This window comes from Spermophilus citellus (assembly GCF_964194105.1).
Source record: "Spermophilus citellus genome assembly, chromosome: 7".
NCBI lineage: Eukaryota > Metazoa > Chordata > Mammalia > Rodentia > Sciuridae > Spermophilus > Spermophilus citellus.
In genome coordinates this window covers 96,430,666-96,447,306 of record NC_138188.1, presented here as the reverse complement: position 1 = coordinate 96,447,306, position 16,641 = coordinate 96,430,666, and the positions used below count along the sequence as shown (strand labels likewise).

General features: G+C 30.1%; 1 protein-coding gene across 1 annotated transcript in view; it reads right to left on the bottom strand.

Annotated features, from left to right (window-relative positions):
* The window catches only part of NECTIN3 (nectin cell adhesion molecule 3), a gene marked incomplete at its 5' end in the record, with an annotated part of 139,037 nt that overhangs the window by 49,185 nt on the left and 73,211 nt on the right, over nucleotides 1-16,641 (bottom strand). Inside the window, 2 exons of the mRNA XM_081301957.1 lie at nucleotides 10,196-10,280; nucleotides 12,740-12,878. Of these exons, the coding sequence (XP_081158083.1) occupies nucleotides 10,196-10,280; nucleotides 12,740-12,878 (224 nt within the window). The remainder of the gene's footprint in view (nucleotides 1-10,195; nucleotides 10,281-12,739; nucleotides 12,879-16,641) is intronic.

Sequence of the window (16,641 nt, the reverse complement as noted above, 5' to 3'; positions counted from 1 at the left end):
TTGGCCTTCTGAATCACTGGGATTATAGGTATACACCACTGTACCCAGCAATATGGCTTATTTTTAAAATAAAAATAGGGGCAAATACTTAGTGCTTACTGTGTGACACATTTTTAAGGATACAAAATATTTAATACATTAGTCCCTTTATAAAACCTTATAAGTTTGCTTTATCTATTTCTCATTTTTAAGACTGATTAGTAAGAACTGATATAGAAGAAGGACTTGATACTTCATATGTTGTATCTAACTCAGTTCAATAAATTTTATTTTAAACATTGCCAAATATTTTATTTATATATATCTTATTTTTATGGCTTTGCTTTGATAGACCCTTCCCAAATAAAATCAGTTAATGCATCACTATTTCATCTAAGACTTGGTGAATAAAGTTCTCCTCCTCAAACCAGAATAAGACCCCACAATTCTTTCACTACCATTCTCAATACTTCCCATTATTTATTATCCAGGGTGAACATGCAAGATGAAAATATTTTGTTATTCAAGCAAAAAAGCATACAAAAATGCTGAATGCTTATTTTCTTGCATCATCCATTCAATCATACACAAAAACATTAAATAATGTACTATTTCTACTTTCTCCTAATCCCACAGTTTATAATTGTTGGTAGTTTCTGGAAATATATTAAAATATTCATGTATTGGGAGGAAACCAGACCATTAATGATTACTAACAAATAGCAGTCTACCTAAAAATACTATTGGAAGATAGAAATGATGCATTAAGAGATGAGTGTTGAAAAGATAATAATGCAAATCTATGAATCTATAGAGAAGAAGGGTGGACAAGTTCAAAAGAAAGGCTTAAATGAAATATGGCAATATTGGCAACTGAAACGTACACACTGGAGGCATAACTCTAACTCTGGAACTTCTGTTTGAAACCAGGTAGTTTGGGGCATCTGAGCTTGAGTCCTAATAGTTTTGCATTTTTATCTTCTTATGACATAAATCAATCAGGATACATGATTCATCTTATTACATTTTTTTTACTACTCATCTGGATACCAAGTAGTAGTATACATACTATTCATGCTGAAATCTAAACAAATAACTTTCATGTCTACCTATGAAATGTTTAAGTATTTGCCATAATTTTGTCCATTAATAAAAGACAAAAGACACTTGGATCCTCGTCTCTGACTGCCTCCTGGGTGTAGCTGGGAACTTTTTGTGCAAAGGTACAGGTCAAGATTACCCAAGACTGCTATGGTGAACATCACTGCCTGAGGAAACTCTGTATAAAGGCACAAAACTATATCAGTCTTTACCTTGAGCTAAGAACCAACCTTGAGCTATGGAACCGACCTAGATGTCCTTCAACCAGATGAATGGATAATGAAAATGTGATACACACACACACACACATGCACAGGAATATCATTCAGACATAAAGAAGAATAAAAAAATAGCTGTTCTGGGCATAAGATAATCACAATGTATTTCTAGTGCTGCAACCTACCAGCCTCAGTCTGTCTGCTTTGCAGAAACTTTCCCACAAATAATCTTTTGATGATCAAACCTCTATAATAAACATGTGTACTAGCTCTGCTCCTCCTTCAGAGGCCAGTGTCCCACCTGATCCCAGCTTTATCTAAGTGTTTGTCTTTCTTAATCCACCATCACCCCTCGCCAACTCTTGCAGGTTTTATAAAATTTGGCCATGCAAGTCGCGGCAGTCTTTTTTTTTTTTTTTTAAAGGCCTTAAGATACTTGAAGAGAAAAAATATAGCCCAATTAATAAATGGGCAATGGAAGTAAAGAGGCACTTCACAGAAGAAATATGATTGGTTAACAAATATATGAAAAAATGTTTAACATCTCTAGCAATTAGAGAAATGTATATTAATACTATACTAAGATTCCATCTGTTTCTAGTCAGAATGGCAATTATATCAAGATGAAAAAGTAACAATAAATGTTAGCAAGGATGTTGGGAAAAAGGTTCACTCATACATTGCTGGTGGGACTACAAATTGGTGCAAACACTATGGAAAGCAGTATGGAGATTCATCAGAAAACTTGGAATGGAACCACCATTTGACCTAATTATATCCTACTCCTCAGCATATACCCCCAAAATTTAATATCAGCATACTATAGTGACATGGCAACATCAATGTTCACAGCAGCTCAATTCACTATAGCTAAGCTATGGAACCAACCTAGATGTCCTTCAACCAGATGAATGGATAATGAAAATGTGATACACACACACAGGAGTATCATTCAGACATAAAAAAGAATAAAATTATGGCATTTGCCATTAACGGATAAAATTGGAAACTATCATGCTATGTGAAATAAGCCAATCCAAAAAAAAAACCCAAAGGCCGAATGTTCTCTCTGATATGTGTATGCTAATACACAATGGGGTGGGGGGAGGAAGAACAGAATAGAAGTACACTGGATTAGACAAAGGGAAATGAAGGGAGGGAGAAGGGAAATAGGAAAGACAGTAGAATAAATCAGAACTTTCTATGTTCATATATGAATACACAACCAGTGTAACTCTACATCATGTACAACCACAAGGATGAAAGTTATACTCCATGTATGTATAATATGTCAAAACACACTCTACTGTCATGCATATCTAAGAAGAGCAAAGAAAATATTTTTAAAAGATTCTTGAAGAGAAAAGGGTTCACTCATACATTGCTGGTTAGTCATAACTAACAAGACTGCAGAATTTCAATTATATGTATATACTACTCTTAGCAGATTAGCAATAATTAAACAGAACACACACTTTTGTTGAGTCTGTAGAGACACAACCACTTTTATACTTTGTGAGTAGAAGTGCAAATCAGTATATTATAAAACTATAAATACTTGTGCTGTTGGATGTACAAGTAAAAGATGAATGCAAGTGAAAGATGATGTGCAAGATGAAAATTAAAAACCGACCCTGCTGGTTATACTTACATAGATACCAAATGCCATATATACAAAGCTATTCATTGTAGCATAACTGTTTTAGTAACATTTTTAATATTACATATTATACAATATGTGCATATTAAAATATCATATAGATATAAAAAAGTAATAATGCTATTTGCATCCAATAATGACAGCTCTCCAGAATATCACAAGAAGAAAAGACAAGATACATAACAGTGTACATGTTATTTCTTTTTTTTACACAAGGGGAAAATGAGTTAAAATTTATGTGTATCTGTGTTTTCCTGTCTATACTTTAAAAACGGCATCAATACAAAAGAATAAATTAGTTATTTATAGGAAGTGGTGGGGTAACGTGATTAGAAATGGAAATGAGACTTCAGAAACTACCCATTTATGCTGTTTTGTATGTATTACCTACTCAATAAATATATAGAAATAATCTTCCTGAAAAACACTCTGCTAGGGATATTTATGAACATTTACTAAAGGATGCAATATATTGTAGCAAATTATTGGGAAAAAATTAAAGTTTTCCCAGACAGTAAATTCGGCAGAAGCACTGTGTCACCAATATGACCAACTTGACATTGTAATCTGACTGAGGTTTTTTAATAGGCCTCTATTTTCCTATGATAAAAATCTGCTGACAAGGGGAGAAAGGGCCCTCCAGAAAACCAGAAATTACAAAAATGTATAACATAAAAACAACATTTACTGAGAATTCTAATATACAGGTAATCATAGCTAAAATTATGGAATATTTCCATAGTCTCTGGTTCAATGTGTTCTTTCTCATGATATACTGAAATTAGTATCTGATATACTTATATTAGATATAAGATACACTGATATTACATACACCAATATTAAACATACTGAAATATAATATCTGGAATACAGATATCACAGAACAATGCAGAAAATTTCACAGATCATAGACTGAGGAGAATATAAAGAAGACTTAGACTCACTCATCCAAAAAACTTTTATTGGCATATATGAAGCAATGCATCTACTAACTACCTTGATTTAATTATTCCACGTTGTGTGTATATACAAATATACAAATATAATTTTTATAAAAATGTTTTTCAGGTAGCTATAATATACTAAGCACTGTGTTCTCTAGTAAAGACATGGTACTAAATAATGGTGACATGATCCCTTTAACTGCTTACAGACTACAGCAGAGGTTCTTATCTTTAAGACCTCTTTATACTTTTGTATTTTGAGTACCAAAGCACTTTTATTTAAATGAGTAATAGATGATCATCTTAAACATTAAAACTAATTAAAAAATCTTATTCATTTAAAAACAGTAATAAATCCATTATGTATTAATATAAATGTAGCTTATTAATATGCATATAAATACAATTATATTAATATGTTAATACAGGTTAATAACTATACAACAGTTATTTTAGAGAAAAGAGTGCCATTTTTTCCTTCCATTTTTCAGATGTTTTAAAAATATCTGGATCGAAAGAAGAAAACTTGATTTTCAAATCTGCTATGGCATTCATCTGTGGCAATATGTTGTTTAATTGGAGTATATGAAGATAAAACAGTCTCACACAGATATACACTCAGAAAAGTGAGAACTATTTCAATAGCTTTTTCAGAGAATAGGAAAAATTCTCCTTTCATATCATACCAAAAGTCTATAAGTAGAAGTTTCTTAAAGTTTGTTGATATGGAGAATCTGAAAACATATCAATAAACTCTCCATAATTTTTACAGTCATATAAGTACTTTTATGCATACATGCCATTGTATCACAGAGAATACTTACACAGATATGCCTACCCACTTATTTGTGTATAACAAATGTCTGAAATCACAAAAACTGATCTGCACACTCCTAACTGAAATACTTCATAAAACATTTTCAAGAAGACTTAAAATTTTAAAATTTAATAAAAAATAATCTGAAATATAACTACTTCTGCAAATATCAGGGGAAGAAATATGATAGCTCAAGAGATTAAAAACCACTTATTGATACATCAGTACTGTAAAAATAACTTCAAAAGTCATATTCCCTATAATATTCTTTCTTGACTTCAATCCTGGTATCATCTACAATCAAGGGATTCCAATTTCCAGGAATCTACTAATCCTGACTTTCCAAGGTTAAATGCTATTTTAGGCTGAAATATAGAATGTTTAAACATACATACATTTACACAAATTTTTCCATATCATAAACCAAACTTTATTAAAAACATTAAATATGTTTATTTGCAAATATTCCATATCATTTTAATTTTGGGGGAAATATTTTTCACAGCAGAATATACAACTCTTCCCATACAAAGCTATAAAATAGCATTATTCACAGAATTTACAGTGTTGTCAAAAATATTAATACAAATTCTGTGTCAATGTTCATTATTTTATGCTGGATTTGAAACTCTACAAAGGTCCTAATCACTGCAAAACAATATATCACACTCACAATAAACAAGTGATAAAAGTTCTTTCATTTATAACAAATAGTGTATATAACTAACAAATTCGAGAAAAAACTGAAAAACTATTAGAATAAAAAAGAAATTTGAGAAAAAAGCTAGATAAAAGATTCATATTTAGAAATCAAAGGATTTTTACATGTTAATAATTTCAAAAAGCCACGGAGATGGGAAGGAATAACACTGACCATCAAAATATTTAAAATGCCTATAAATAAACCTAATAAAAAAGAGAGGAAACAGAGAGCAAGACTTCAGTCCAATATATAAAGGAACTTAAAAACAGATAACTAATTCTTAGAATATAGTAGATTATAGTTGTTGATCCTCACTAAATTAATTAATAAATTCAATATTATTCTTAGGAAACCTGTGAAAACAATTCTAAAATCAATGGGGAGAAGAAAAACCAAGAAAATCTTGGAAGGCAGAAACAGATACAGGAATTTTCTTCACTTGGTATCAAATTGTATCATAAAGCAAAAGTTATTAAAATAGTGCTATCTTGTTTTAAAAAGATAGAAACAGCAATATAACAGAATTAAAAATTCAGAAATAGAATACAGATAGGAATTTACTTTAGGATGAAAGTGTTAAATCATGAAAAAGGACTAAAAATTCAATGGTATTTCAACAAAAGCCTATCTCATTGGGGGAAAACTGAGTCTTTACTTCACATCATAAGCATAAATAAATATCAGATTATTTAAAAAATAAAACTATTCAGAACGTTGTAAGATATTTTTAAGTATCTTAGATTGAGGAGAGAGGAGACTGAAAGAAAGCCTTTTTAGACAAGATACAACTGCCAAAAAAATACCAGGAAAGAGAGGATCAGATTTTGACTCCATATATGACACTATGAAGTTAAAAAATAAGAGATAGATGAAGAAAAAAGACCTATGTATATCAGAATCCCTAAAAAAATCAAAAAGCAAAGTTCAAAATATAACTGAAAAATGAAAAAAAGTGATACAAATAGGTAGTTCATCAAACCACAAATAGGTGATTATGAAAAGATAAAAGATGATCAACTTCATCTAGTAATCTACAAAACTTAAATTAAGCTACTTTTTCAGTTATCAAATTTACAACATAAAAAGGAAAACTGAAAACAGTATTAATGAGGGAAATGAGTATTACTAACCATAGTGAGAATATATAAATTGGTACAGGTAGTTTTGTTGATAATATGTCACCTATTTAAATGTAAAAAATTTTAATTGTAATTCTGTTTCTTGGCATAGGTTTTATAAATATATGTATGTACACTATAAAGTACATAATAAAGTACTTCAAAAATTGTAACCCAAAATAGGCAAATCATTGGGTTATTTGTAGTTAATGCGACAGAATATCATTTCAGGCATTAAGAATGAAATAATTCTCAAACTTGAAAGTGCATTAAAATACACCTAATTAGGTAAGTAAAAGGCCCATTGTTATCAATCTCAAAGTTCCTGATTGAGTAAACCTGAAACCACTTATGATTCTACATTTTTAATAACCCAGAGAATTTTGATAATGCTGGCTCCATTTATCTTTGAAAAATACTAATGTGTAATGTAAGACATATTAAGTAGGAAAGCAATTTCAACAAGTTGTATTCTGTGACTTTATTAATGTTTTTAAAAAATATATTTTATATGTAAATATGAACAATACATTTATGAAAATAAATTCATGGGGAAATGTCTGGGAGGATAAAATTTATAATAGTAGTGATTTTGGGGCAAAAAAATTGAGATCTTTGGGGATGGGGGAATGAAAAAAAGGACTTCTATAGTTGCCTTTATAAATCTGATTTATAAAATACATGATTTTATTTTTGTACCAAGAATATTCTTATGTATGACCTGTATATGTTAGAAAAATGAAACATCATAAAAAGGTAAAATACTTTTTAATATCATGAGTTCATATTTGTTTTCAAAATGATGGTTCACTTTTATAGGATTATCAACTATTAAAATGACAAGCTGGTGGTATTTCTAAGCACTCTGTTACTTCAGGTAAGGCATTTCATTTCTATTTCCTTGCATATGCATGTCTTTACTCCAGATATCTTTTCTAAAATATGACAATAGTTCCAACTCAAGAAAATTGCCTCTTCACAATAAAAGGCTTTATTTTCTTGACTTACAACAGTCATTAATATGGTATTATGTAAAAATGTGGATGTGTAACCGATGTGATTCTGCAACTTGTATTTGGGGTAAAAAAAAAAGGGGGGGGGAGTTCATAAGCCACTTGAATCAAATGTATGGAAGATGATATGTCATGAGCTTTGTAATGTTTTGAACAACCAATAAAAAAATAAAATTAAAAAAATGTAGAGAAAAAATTCTCAGGGATGAATTTTGACATTATCACTACAAAAGCAATAGTTAACCAGAGAACAAATGTAGGTAGGGAGGAATTGCTTCTTTCTCTACTTTCCCAAGGGAAACCACTGATGAAACAAACAAATCAAAGTTTCTTCCTCAAAGACATGGTAGCATTTGGGGAGCATGAGACCTTGGTCAATAGGCTAACTTTAAATAGGAATTACTTCAGGAGTTTAAAATGGACAAGTTATCTAGTAAAGTGGAACATTACTAAGCAATTTATTATTGTAACATGCTATCACTCCATGAAATTAATTGGACAATAATTATATACTTACTGATTTCTTGGTAGCCAAGAACATTATGTATATTTTGCATTTTGATATTATAAGATTATTTAAGAAACAAATACAATATATGGCATTATAATGCATGAGTCATGATAAATTATCTTATTAATGGATAACTAGCCTAAATTTTATTCCTAGATGCTTTGTAGAATTAAGAATAAAAAGTAAATTATTTATTTCATGTCTAATTCAAGTTCTCACTCTGTTAGGCAATATTTTATAGAATGAATTTTATATCTAGAGAGAAAAACATTGTTTAATCATGTTTTCAACTGTTTAATTTTAGTTGAAGAGAAAAAAAAAATCACAATGATACTCAATTGGGACTCTGACTCCCTAGGTCTAGTGTTTGTCTACTGCAGGTATGTACCCATCAATTTTCTTTCTAAAAAATTCTTTTCATTACTTTCTCATATAACTCTTCATTTGTACCCAGGTTTATGACTTTTATTATACAACTTACTAGTAATCAAATTACTCAAATCTGAGTAATTTACGCCATTTCAGAATTTCCTTCAAAACTGATCCATCTAGGAAGCCTTCTCTGACTCCAGCAATACTAAAAATAGCCAAATAGCCATCTGGACCACTGTCAACTAAGTTGACTTGAACATCATTCATAAATATGCTTCCTTTTGTGCTTAATTAAGCAGTGTCTATATAGAAAACCTATTTTCTTAACTAAAACTGAAGACACATGATCTAAAAATATTTTTTCTCGATTTGGAAGTTTTTGTAAATATCCAATTTGAAGACAATATCAAATTATTTATAAACAATTATTTTTACTGACTATTAAAATAAAATACAATTAGGATTTTCCTAAAATATTCCTAATGATATTCCAGAAAAAATAAATTCCTAAAACTAAATCTAGAAACCCTCCATTTACTTATTGAATAGATTTGTTGTGGGTAGATGAGTATTGTTCTGCAGCATTTAACAGCTCTAGTTAAGAACCTTACTGACATTTCAAACTATTTGTAACATTCATCTATTTGTCAAGAGATGTGAAGCTACACTCTTCGGTAAGAAAAGAAATCTGAAAAGATGATGTATCTTCACTCTCAAGACACTGAGTGTAAGATGTACCCATTGACAATGGTTGCGAATGCTCCTTCCGTCCCGTGATTGGACAGTAGGCTGCCTATATGGTCAACAAAGGAACAGAGGCTCAAAATATCCTGGCAGGTATATTATTTGGAGTTTTCCCACCAAATTAAACTAACTGATGAGCAAATTAATTGCTTTATTCAGGATGAACATATAGGTCATATTTTAAAAGGATAATATTACAGACTATTCCCACAAGTAATTACTTGATAAGGATTTAGAATCCCAATATACTATGAGAAAAAGACAAAAGAAACAAACAACAACAATAATAATAAAACACCTAAATCAGAGAATGAAGGAATTCAAATATTTGGGTTAAATTTTGCCAAATGCTAAGGAAAAAAGATTAATTCAGACATAGAATACATGAATGAAATCTGTGAATCTAAACTTTCATATGAATTACCTGTAAGCTAATTCCAAAACAAATGCTAAAAGTTATCACAAATGTAGCTTGAGAATCAATATTCACACTTAGAATTTTAAACTGGAATACAAACCTTTCATTGCCAAATAAAAGAAAGCTAAAATTTAGACCTTGACCATACTGAAAAAAACAAAAGTAAAATACAGTACTCCAAAGAGAAGCAGCTCTTCACCATACTTTACCAGAAACATTCCATTTTTCTACTTTTAATTCCATATAAAAATGCCAATTTTACAATGAATCTGTATGTCAATAAAACTTAGTAGTAAGTCTACCACAAGGTTTTAGCAAAAAGCACTCAATATATTGATTAGACTTAGCCTGTCATTGGCTATAATTTTTCTTATAATTTTTCTTACTAATTTGTAGACATAATTTGATTCTCCAGATATTTTAGAGTAATGATTAAACATAAAAACTGATGAATAATCATAAATGATATGATAAACATAAATGATTATGCATCATTATGCAATTTTCATGTATAATTACTATTCAATATTTGGGAAAAAAACAGAAATGTCTTAGGATTTTTAAATTGTATTTTAGACTGAGTATTCATAAACATACCTGATATACAAGGTCTTTTTGAGGCAAAGGTGGGGATCGTTCTTCATACAAAGGCGGTGGTTTATGTGTGGGTGGAAGATCAATCCTGCATTAGAAAGGTTAAAAATGTGACTGCCATATTTAGCAAAACAAAGGAGGCAGAAAAAAATCAAAGTTCTCACAAGTCTAGGGGATATTTTCCTCATACTATAAAAAAATTATTATTCCATTTTGTGTTTAACTCACTTCTTATTTTCATTTAACGTACCAAACAAAAAATAAAAGTAATCATTAATTTTAATGTTTAGGACTAATTTATTCATATTTAATTTAAGAAGTAGCTAAAGTAGAATAAGCATTTTTTGAAAGTTACAGTTATGCAAGTAATCTAGTACATGACCAATTTACTTAACTTTTGTTTTCACATTGACTATATCTGCATTTTAAAGATAATCAAACAAATATGTCATTACACTTTCCTCTAGAGTATCATACAAGCGATTTAAAACACTTAATTTTAAAATAATACTGAAAAAAGTTTATATTGTATTTTGGAAATACTTCCAAGTCTGACTTTCAAAAGACCTCCTTACTCTTAGAATATACATCACACACATCAAGATTTTTCAGTCTACAGACCATAATCAATCTTGCCACCTGAAATAAAAAAAGGGACCAATATATGCTTAAGAAATGCACTTGTGAACTAAAAACAGATTTAAACATATCTTGTAGTTCTTTATATTTTAGAACATAATTTTATATATATCTTCGTACTTTTAAAGATCATATATTTTCAGTACTTGTAATTAGTAAATAAAACATAAGACTGACTATATTAAGGATGAAGGGAATGAAAGCTATAGATAGATACTGAAGTAATAAATTCTCTGTGGTTTAATAATTTCTCACATGGGCATAAAATAATATACTTAATAAACAAATTTTTAAAAATAAACAAAATATTTAAGTGAATGCATTAACCTAATAATAAATTGTTTTTGGAATTATAGAAAAGACTATGAAAATTTGAGAACAAAGGTACAGTATGCTAGTCATTCTCTATTAAAGAAATCGTTTTATGAAAGGTATCACACTGAAAGAGCACTTTACTGTTATTTATGTAATTTTATTTTTCACATAATGAAAATCACACCAAATTCTTAGCTCCAAAGTATCAAAGGCCAAACTGAGGATTACAAAGGTAAAGTTACTTTTTTATAGTCAGACCTTCAATTTGATCAAGGCAGAGCTGAAACTGACACCCTGGTATCTTCAATCCAAAAAGAAAAGAGGGGTAATTGTGCCAGATTAGAGAAGCAGATAATATACAATGCATTTTTAAAGATAAAATGAATTCATCCTTTAAATGCCAGTCTTATATCCTTAATAGAAACATAAATAAACAGCAGAAGATTTAATGCTAGCCAGGTATGATGGTGCACAGGTGTAATGCTAGCTACTTGCAAGCCTAAGGCAAGATGATTGCAAATTGGAGGTCAGTCTGGGGAGATTAGTAAAATTGGACCTCAAAATAAAAGAAAAATGGTGGGGGGCCTGAGGGTGTAGCTAGATACATAGAGAGCTTGCTTAGTATACATGAAGTCCTGGGTTTGATCCTCAGCACTGGAGGGAAGGGGAGAATGCCATTTGTATAGACCTGTACAGTTCATAAAACATTATCTTATTCTATTCCCATTATAATCATGTAAAGTAAGTAGAAAAAGTATTATTCATAGTTCACAGGTAAAGCAACAAAACTACTGACAGAACTGAGAATGGAGACATACGTCATTTGATTCTGCAACAAGGTGAAATTTCTATTTTATCAAACCATCTGAAAGATTTGGCCCAGAATGTTGCTTGTTCCTTGAATAAAAACATGTATATTTTATAATTCACCAAAACTAAGCATATCTCTTAAAATAAAAAAAAAACAACTTCAAAACTTGATGTATTCAACGACTCTTGGTAGATGAAAGCTATATCTTTATATAATACAGACATACATAATCTGAAGAAGTAAAAAATTAAGTTTCTAAGGTATTTTTAAACTTTTAACTAGTACTTCATCAAAGGCCTGCATTTCTATTCAGAGGATAGGCAACATAAAGTATCAATGTGTAGTAGTATGGAAAAATGTCTAGTACACTCTGGGTAAAAATGTTATCTAATTTATATTTCTTTTTTTTTGAGAGAGAGAGAGAGAATTAATTTTTTTTTTTTTTTTTTTTTAGTTTTCGGTGGACACAACATCTTTATTTTATTTTTATGTGGTGCTGAGAATCGAATCCAGCGCCCCACGCATTCCAGGCGAGCGCGTAACTGCTTGAGCCACATCCCCAGCCCCTTAATTTATATTTTTATGGGATTCCTTGATGTTGTTCACTTTCTAAAATATACTTTAAGATATCCTTTTGAAACCACTACTGTATTTAACAAGTCTTAGATTATTCTAACTTCTCTCCCTTGGACACTTTAAATACATGCAGCTGTAAAGGCAGATATAAAGACTAATGCATAATGAATAGTGATAGTAGAACACAGGCAAAAAAAGTTACCTACACTTTGTCAAGGTAGGATGGTCTCTTTTTCCGAGGAGTGAGCAGCACAGTCACAAAGACTGCAATGATGAAAAGGGCAAGGACAGCTCCAATGACAGCTCCAGCTACAGCTATGGAAGAGGTCTGCTTAAATGGAACATCTGTAAAGTAACAAAAATTAGGCTATTCAAAACATTTTAAAGAGTTCTTGAAATTTCATACCTTAATTTCTAAATTGTGCAAATGCTATTTGATTGAAGTATGGTATCCAACAGTCAGTTTATAGGACCCAAAATTCAATTCATTAGTTTGAGTACCATTCGGTTAACATCCTTTTTTCTTCCTTATAAAGCACCCCAGTTTTGCTTTTTTCAAATTATGAAAAGAATATCCCCAATAGATATCAACAATTAATCTATTCTTTATGGTAAAATGTCTGGAGGAGAAAACAATATGAAAATAATTTTATACTCTTACTCTAAAAGGTGATCAAAAGTCAATATTTTTTAAGAGTCAACCAACAATACATACATTCACCATTTTTATTCTATTAGAATAAAAAAGAAACTATTATTAAAGAAACCAAAAACCTTCAAGAGAAAAATATCAAAAAACACCAAAGATCAAATGAATACAGTATAAACAGTGACAGAATACTAAAACATTTTTTAATTTTTTAATATTAATGTTTTAAAACAGGACTAAACATGGCAACAAGGGAAATTCTTTCCTATCTGGCTATTGACATAGCATATCACTTCTGAATATCAACTTCTCTTTCCCAGACTATATCACAAATTTTGTAAAAAAGAATATAATAAATGTATTTACCAGTTAGAATTTCACACGTTTAAAAAATTAAATTGCTATATTTTTGAACTACAAAATGAGTCCACTAAGATTACTATAATAAACTATATTTTCAAATTTAGGAAGTATTAAAGGACATGACCAAACCATCAATCCTATGTATATTATTTTGACAATTTCAGTCGTATTAAATTCAACTAAATTTGTGAGGTGATTCGTAAGTTGCAAAAGTTTTTTCATATACATGATTTTGTTTTATCCTTCTAACCAGTAAAAGATATTGAAAATAAGATTTTTCAAATGAAAAATACTGTGGTTCTAAAGTTGAATGATTTACCTATGATCATTGAGTCAATGAGTAGCAAAGAAAAAAAGAGTGGGAAGGGTACAAGTCTTCACTCTCATGTCCTTGTTTGGGGAATAATGTTTTCTTTTGCAATATCTAATGTAGACTTGCATTTTGGGCTACCTATTTGCTAATAAATGCTTAGTTTTCACTTAAATTGATTTATTCACATATATTCTTAAACAATTTCATTTACTGTTAGGATCCAGATACGGGAAATTTAAATATTAAAGCACTGTAAGGATTGACTATTTCATCTACTTAATATCATGTCATAGTTTTGCCATTTAAGTATGTATTTAGAAGTATCTTCTATTTTATTGTGGCCACATGGTGTGTTAAATGGTCAAAAAGAACATTTTACTTTCCTTCCAATCATAAATATTTCTTCATAAATACTTACTATTCTGCATTTATTTATTAATGTGTCATTTTTTAGCCTCACTCTAGATCTATTGTTGCTCATTAATCCCTAGTATTTCCATTTCACTATGTACTGGATGAGGAAAAAAAAATGGAACGCAGTACAAATTTACTCAGCACTTATAAATGTTAAAGATTTGGGATGATTTATGAAAAATCTATCCTACATTTTCATTTTCCCCATCACATAAATTATAGCCTTGTCCATTGGTCAATTTTACCATTGACTGTAAAGGAGATGACTCTACCAATCTTTAATAGCTAAAATTGAGATTCTTAATCTACAGGTCATAATTGAGTTTTCATCAAACTTCGTATCTTCAATAAAGGCTTTCATTTAATCTTAGCAATAATCTGAACTTTAGTAGTGCATTGCAAGTATAAAACATAATCATGTATACTTTAATGTCCAAATTCCCAAACCTAGATACAATATTTTAGTATTCTGAATATTCGAATATATATTATTTTTAAACATTTTAATTATTACCTTGTTATCCAATTCTGTCACATTAGTCTTATCATTTCTAACTCGAGGTGTCTACAGCTGAGAGTTGACTCTATGTATACTACTATACTACTGTATTTCCTTCTATCTTAATTTGGGCATTTTTTCACCTAGTTCCATTTATTCTTTATTCATATTTATCCTCTCTTTTGCATACCTCTTCTTAATATCATAACAGGATGTTAAGTGCTGAAATGACCAAATGGAAGAAAATTAAGGTATGAATCCATTCATCAAACAGATAATGGGGGTAAAATTTGTGTTAAATACATAATGGGATATATTACATATTTCCTTTTAAGACTCTTTTACTAATTGAGAAAGGGAAAGATGTAGTATATTTAAGAATATTAAAATTTGAAGGACAGCAGTCAATAAATACAGTATGAAATGCAAAGAGGTAAAAAATATCATGCATTCAAATCATAGGATTTTGATGAAAACTGACAACTTAGTCACCACACTGCCACTCCAACATCCCACTTAAACACACATATACCACATATACAATTCCAAAAAAAAAAACTTGACAAGGAAAAAAATCAAACATATTTATAAGTTAGCATTATTAAATGCTAAGCTAGTTTACTGATGGCTGACAAGAAGCAACATTACCACCACTTAAGATGTTCTTAAAGTCTAATAATGTTTATAAGTAAAGGAAAATAAAAGGACAAAAGTGTTACATTGACCATGAAAACTGATGCACACTTCTCTAAAAAGAGTAGCTTGTTGCTATAATAGTAGCCACAATATTCAATGACAACTCACCTCCAAAAAAAAAAAAAAGGAAAATAGCATTCCCTGATAACAACAAAGGTATACCACCTATAAAGATATCATGTATATAGCCTCTAAGAAAAATGTTCAAAATCAATTACAAATCATACTAAAAAAATTACACAAAGAACATTACTTTTTGGAAAAAGTATGCACATGGCAAATATTACAGACATTAAGGCTTTCTTTATTAACAATGTAATAAAAAATGAATAGAAATGTGAAAGTTATTCAAGCATTATGTGCACACCTAATCCATCTCTGAAAGTGAGACAAGATATTCTTGTTTCTTTGGTTCTTTTGCAAAAACTTCAGTGATCACATCACACGATTCAAAGATTAATGCAATGAACTACAATCTTTTATTTGCTCCCATACCCACCCCCATTTTCCCTCCTATTAAATGTATAAATGTTGGGAATCCAATATGGAGCTTCCTGCATGCTAAGCAAGGTTATTGCCAGTGAGCTACACATACCAGTCCTTCATTCTTAAACTATCCCTTTAATTTTATCTTAATATGACATCTAAGCCTTTATATCCACACTAATTCTAATCTCTAATATTTACTAAAAATGTTCTATTTGGATCAGGTAAGACTTCACAGTCTCTTATCCAACAAACTACTAAAAATCTAATATGTTCCAAGCATTGTGCTAAGGGTTAGGAATGCAAGAATGAATCTTTAGGTCTTCAAAAAACAAAAATTCCCAAAGTGAGGTCACAGAATGCATGAAATATGCATGATCCAATCAAGTAAAGAAATTTCACTGCTTATATTTAAAAATAATTCAATAAACTCAATATTCAATAGTGCACAAGAATTGGCTCTGACAGCAGCACTTGGTGGATGGGGCAGATGTTTCACCTGCCACACAAAACACCTGCAGTACTGTATGGGGGAAATGGTATGGGATAGTTGAAAAAAATTTTTTCAGTAGTTACTCCTTGACTTGGTTTTTCCTTCTCATATACATGCATCTTATGACAGGAGAGCTCAGCTGAATTAGCTTATATTAAATTTAACAATTAAAAATGTAAAGGAGGAACTGTATAG